The 6,227-nt window shown below is 50.1% G+C and overlaps 1 protein-coding gene across 1 annotated transcript in view; it reads right to left on the reverse strand.

Annotated features, from left to right (window-relative positions):
- Positions 1-356: 356 nt before the first annotated feature.
- Positions 357-6,227, reverse strand: part of CTSF (cathepsin F) — a 21,988-nt gene continuing 16,117 nt past the window's right edge. Inside the window, exons 10-14 of the mRNA XM_015408341.1 lie at positions 6,105-6,224; positions 5,531-5,595; positions 4,679-4,769; positions 3,834-3,892; positions 357-2,209 (exon numbers count right to left, since the gene is read on the reverse strand). Coding sequence (XP_015263827.1) covers positions 2,135-2,209; positions 3,834-3,892; positions 4,679-4,769; positions 5,531-5,595; positions 6,105-6,224 — 410 coding nt within the window. The 3' untranslated portion in view covers positions 357-2,134. The remainder of the gene's footprint in view (positions 2,210-3,833; positions 3,893-4,678; positions 4,770-5,530; positions 5,596-6,104; positions 6,225-6,227) is intronic.

A 6,227-nucleotide genomic window follows, 5' to 3' on the forward strand; every position in this document is an offset into this window, starting at 1 on the left:
ACTCAGCTTAGCCTGTGACCTGATGGCACTGGACACACAAGGTAAACACATCTACTAAGTGACTTCAGCTGCCCGCAGAAAAGAAAGCTACTGGGAAGCACAACGCATAAAGCCTCATCATGAACCAGGCTGTGCAGCAGATGAGGTGGAGTGTAAACACCTCCACACACAGCACGATGCAACCACCACTCAGGTTATAAAGCACACCGTAGCAGTTGGGTGACAGAAGAACACATGGGAACCAGGTTTAGTAGTCTGAGCCAAGTAATAGCACAGAGGGCCCCCCCCCACTCCGTACTCATGAGGCCTCGAGTCAAATTACACCACATACACAAGGCAAGTTCATGACATCGGCCTTTATTAAAGTGGAACTTCAGAAGACAAAATGCCGTGGCTCTGAACAGACTAGATCCACAGCATCAGGCAGCGAGTTTCTCAAAACAGTCCTCTTCTAGTCCAGGACCTAGCCACTTCAGCACCAAGATCAGTTAGGTATTTAAAAAAAAAAAGTAACAGGCTTCAACCTCTGAAGGGATATCCATTGAAGCAGAGGGATCTTTCGCTCTCTAAACTCAAGCAAAGACCAAGGCGGGAAACACTTTACGCCCACCCTCTGTAACATGTAGCTTCCATAACACTTTTTTTAAATATATAGAAACGGAAAAGTTAGTGCAGCCACTTGAAAAAGACTCCACAGTCCGGTGGAGCCATGTTTACTTTAAAAAACGGACACCAAACATGGGGGGGCGGGGGCCAGAAGCGTGCACTGCTGCAGCTGAAGCAGTGCTCAGGGTTGGCCGTGATGAAGACCAAACCTGGTATGAGAGGGGAACTTCCCGGCTCTCGTGCTCTTACAGTTCCTTACTGACCAACCTGCCGCCAGTTGCATGTTAATACTGGGCCTGCAGAGCACACATGGAAAGAAGCATGATCGGGGGTGGGGGGGAGGAAGAGATTGGACTCTTAATACTACAGGCATTTCTTCCCAGTGTATTAGGAGGAGGAGCCGACGGTGGAAACGGAGTCTCCATGACTCCATGTTCCTATGACCTTTCCACCAAGTCTTTCCAAGGACCGTATTGGTCTGACCTAACGGGAACAGGGCCATCCCCTTAATAACAGAATAGGGGACCCTGCCTTTCAGTGCTGCGATCCAGAGGAAAAAGAGACAGTTGGGGGTGGAAGGTGACAGATCTCACCATTTCTCCACAGTGTAGTGTTTGGTACAGAAGGGAGTGGTGCCAGAACTTGTCCCCCCTTCAACTCTATAACTGAAGGAATATTCACTTTCACGCTTATTTACACAGCAAGAACAGGGAATCTATCAAGTCGGGCAGCAACAGAGGGCCAGGTGAGGCTCTCAGAGCAGCCAGGTTAGATGTTATGAAGCCTACAGCTGAGGCTGCGGCGTCTTGAAGCCCATCTGGCCCAGCACTACTTACACTGAGAGGCTCTCCCAAGACTCGGGCCAAAGTCTTTCCAAGCCCCAATACGTAAACTCCTAGGACTGCCTGGGAGCAAGAGGCTTCCCAAGTGTTAAGAAGCAATATCGAAGGTTTTGAGTTCGTGGAAACTCAGTCCCCTCCTGAACTAGATTCCCTTCGGTCAATTCTTAAATCTTTCTGCCTCCAAATAAATAAAATGGAAATGGGGAAGGGGGGGGGGGAGGAGGCAGAACGTGGACTAGCGGAAGGCCTGCTACCTGCAAGGAGAAAGTCCCGTTCACCACCATATATGCAGAGAACCATTCGTGTCCTTCCTTCCATACATCAAAAGTCACCCTTCACACGCACACCAGAGAGGAATCTACTCCAGCTGCCGGGGGAGGGGGGGGCTCTCATTGACCTAATACCAGTTTTGCCAGAACCCTCTCAGCTGCTCAGGAGGGATTAAGGTTCTGCACCATGAGGAATGTTGCCCCCTCATCTCCGCAAGGGAACTGTGGCTGGCACATCTCGGGCGGGGGGGGAGGGACAAGATCTTCCCAGCGTGCATCAGGCCAGACATCGGGCCCATTTTGGAAAGGTGGTGGGAAATCTGTCGCTGGAATAACTGGATCAGGGAAGATGCCCCGGTGCCCACGGGAAGAGTTGGCAGAGGAGAGGATTCAGACACGGAGGAGGCAGAGAGGCACCTAATGCACCACGGCGGAGGTGCACATCGTATTCATGCCACAGGCTCGACTGCCCCGGTACAGGTAATAGTAGCCCTGGAGGAGACACAAAGAAGCAAGTCAGTTAGCAGCGAAACCCTCTGCTCTCTGCCAGGGCGTGCAAGAACAGGGTGTGTGTGTGTGCATACATGCACAGACAAGCACAGATGCCATGTTCACACCTGTCAGACCATTCATTTGTCTTCTGTGTCGTTTTTGCTGGTTCTCTTAGGTACAGACGATGACTCCTACCCTTGAGCTTTGTAGTGTTGCACCCCTTCAGTAGTGATACAAGAAAATGAGTTGGACCCCACAGGTCAGTTCTGGTCGCAGTCTCCTCCCTACCCCCACCCCCGCCATGCAGGTACCCTTCCCTTGACACCCAAGGCTCAGAAGGATAAATTAGCTCTTTTGTTCTCCTGTTATCAATTTCTTCTTTAGTCAGCTGTAATTACTGTCTAATCTGGGAGTTCATCAAGGCTGTGTGTGTTTAAGACTTGCCAGCCTTATGAGGAGAAAAACACGTCTGGAAAAACTGATGCCAGCTGCTCACAGATGATGAGACAGGGTAGGTTACAAATAAATAGCATGTGAAGATCCAATGGGCACTATCTAGCTCTAGTTTCTATGGCACTGGGAAACGCTTCACTTTCAACGTGTCTGATGCTCCTACACAACTCAAGTGCACATTAATGGGATTGCTGCTGCAATCATGCAACCCCTGACACACGAGGCAAGTATTTTTCAACACATTACAATTCTGCAAGTTACCATCTTGAACTGCAGAAGTCATCGGCCGGGAAGTGGCTCCTTTTTTCCTCAAGGCGGTGTTTGAACACATCGCTACAGAATTGTCTTCTACCAAGCCAGACATTGACCTATCTAGACGTCTACTCTGACTGGCACTGAAACAGTTGAACATGTGCTATCATACTATATTTATAAGGACATTCGTTCCTTAGATGTCACCCCAATTCTATCCAATTTTCCAGGTAGATCCAACAAGCTTTATATGTCCCTTTTGCTTTCAGATCGCTCTAAGGAAACCACCTTTAAGGTGGCCAAATTTTGTGCCTTAAGCTTGTTTAATAAGGAAGCACCTGGTTAAATCTTCTTGTGCGTGGAACTTAGTTTATGGTGTGGTTATGGTTTTACTGTGTGTGTGTATTTCCTTGCATGTGTTGCGGGCTGTTGATTATGTCATTGCCGATCGAGGATCGTAATAAAATTAAGTAAGTACTTTGACTTGCTGTACCTCTCTGGCAGAGAAAGGTTTCCCCCCACCCGGCACCTTTTTTAACCTGAGACCTTCTGCATGTGAAGGAGGTATTCTACCACTGAGGAACAACCTCTCTGTAAACAGACAGGGCTCTTTCCCCTCTCTGCATGGCCTTGACTGAAAACTCCTGGGCTGTGGTCACACACGCTAAACAATCCACTTTCAAATGCACTTTCCAATTGGATTTTGCCAGTTCACACAGTAAAATCCAGTTGGAAAGTGCGCCGAAAGTGGATTATTTCGTGTGTGTGACTGCAGCCCTAGCTACTGCTTCTTGAGAAGAAGGGTGGGTTTTCCTCTCTTCCCCCTATTTCTACTTGTGGATCCCCTCAGTTCCCACTGCAGTGGGAGGGAAGGGGAGGCAACTGAGGCTGGGAATAGGGAACAGCTGCCCAGACTTGCCTGCTCTCCCCAGTCCTTGCCCCAGCTGTTCTTGATAGCCCAGTAGGGAAGGCGGCCACCTGTAGAACAAAACGAACAGAAACAGAGAAACGCACACAATCAGGAATGGGCCAGCCTCTTGGCAGCTGATCTGTCACAAAGCAAAACAGCCCGGAGGCTCCCTGAATCAGGGAACGGGGGAGGGGGAGTCAGCTGATGGACTCCAAATGACCTTAACGCTAGACGTCAGTGGTCCACCCTGTATTGCCGCTCAGGATTGGAAATGGAACCCGTGCACAAAAATCCAGAAGATCACTACCAAAGGGGGGGGGGAATGGGACGACGGACAGACACAAAGTGTAGAACAGAGGTCCATCAGTGGTTATTAGCCACAAGGTATAGATAGGAACTCTCAGGCTTGGTGTATTCTTGGTGCTTGGGGGGGGGGGCACAGTGGGAGGGCTCCTAGTGTCCTGGCCCCTCTGGTGGACCTCCTGATGGCACCTGGTATTTTTGGCCACTGTGTGACACAGAGTGTTGGACTGGATGAGCCCTTGGCCTGATCCAACATTGGCTTCTCTTATGTTCTTAACAAGAGCTATCTCTGCAGGACCTTTTCATTCATTGATTTGGGAGCAACCCCACCCATGCCCACTCAAAGCAGCTGGATACGAGTCCAGTAACATCTTAGAGACCAACCAGAATTTCAGGGTATGAGCTTTCGACCATCAACTGCAGAGTGCAGGGGGTTGGACTAGATGACCTACAAGATCCCTTCCAACTCTAACATTTTGTGATTCTAAGGCTGTCCTACTGCAGACCAGCAGCATGGCTGCCCTGTGAAGCCACCCCAAACAGCCACTTACGTGAGCCATAGCCCACCAGGAGGACTGCGTGGTCAATCATCCAGGGATTGCAGAACAATATGAAGGGGTGGGAGACACCTCTCCTGTAGAACTGGAAAGAGAATAGACATCCAGAGGTCATTCTGCACTCTTGCCCCTATGTTATACATTCTGCAGGGTTCACATTTCTCCCATTTGCAGGTTTTTGTTTGTTTGGGTAAAAATGAAAGTACAAAGAACAAAAGATAACCAAGCAACAGCATCAGCCCCACACAACTCCTAGTTTCCGGTCCTCTGATCCAACCCCAAATGGCCTTTCACATGACACAGCCCTGCCTTCCTGACAAAAAAAGGGGAGAATCCCCCAGTTTGTAAAAAATGAATTTGAAGCTATACACACACACCCAGGGCTATTTTGGGGCAGGAACTGCTGTTTCTGCTGTTGGGTGTGGCCTATTATGCACACACCCAAAAGAGGGACGCCAACTTGCACAATATATTCTATTAGCAGAATGAGGCTAAAACACAAGCAGTATTTTAGAGACACCCGCTGATGCTGAGCCTGGAAGAGCCCTTTTACAACCCCTACACCAGAAGGGTGAATACTAGAGTTGCCAACCTCCCGGTGGTGGCTGGAGACTTCCTGGGATTACAGCTGATCTCCAGGTGAGAGAGAAAACAAACGCTTTGGAAGGCGGACTCTGTGGCAATTATATACCGCACTGAAGTCCCTCCCCTCCCCAAACCCCATGCTTCCTCATCCTCTACCACCAGAACCTCCAGGTATTTCCCAAACCGGAGCTGGCAGCCCTAGACTGAATACTGTTCTTCACTGCAGAGGAACACAGCACGGTCATCCTTGGGATCCCTCACCTGCATGCCAAAAGCGTTCAGCGCGATGGAGACAGGGCCGTTCGTGGCCAGCCAGGTAGCAATTTCTGCAATGGACCGAGGTGGGGGAGAAGATTAGGCACAGGGCTGTTCATATGCAGCACAGACATGAAAAGGGGGAAGGGGGGGGTTAACCCTAGAGGACGCACCGGAGTCTGTAGTCCCTCAAAATAGTTTCATTACTACATTCCCCAAGTTTCCAGATTTTGCGTACGCATAGATACGCTTGCATTCATTATATATCTGTGTCACCTTTCTGCCTGACATTACTAGATCTGTGCGTGCCTCGGTGTACCCACCTTCCCAGCCCTGCTCACATCGGGGACTTGCTGACTTTTTCAAAGTTTTCCCCAAGAAGCCTCTCAGTACAAAATGCCCTCCCTCAAACTACTTTGGTCCCTTAGGGAAAGGGTGTCTACTGGGCCCAGAGGATACCCAGGCAGCTGCACCCCCATTCCGCAGCACAGTCCGTCCCCCCCAACCGCCTTTCCATATGCCAAGGGTCCCAATGGTCAGTGTGCCCCTTCCCCCGCACGGGCATCCAAGACACACGCACCGTTCTCGTCCCGGGAGAGCTCCACGGAGCTATTGATGTAAACGGCCACCTTGTCCTTTGAGAAGCCACACTTCTGCGCGTAACCCTCATAGCTGTAGTCACCTTCTGTCTCTAGGCCACCTG

The sequence above is a fragment of the Gekko japonicus genome, unplaced genomic scaffold, assembly GCF_001447785.1.
Source record: "Gekko japonicus isolate JY-2015 unplaced genomic scaffold, Gekko_japonicus_V1.1 scaffold457, whole genome shotgun sequence".
In the NCBI taxonomy this organism is placed as follows: Eukaryota; Metazoa; Chordata; class Lepidosauria; order Squamata; family Gekkonidae; genus Gekko; species Gekko japonicus.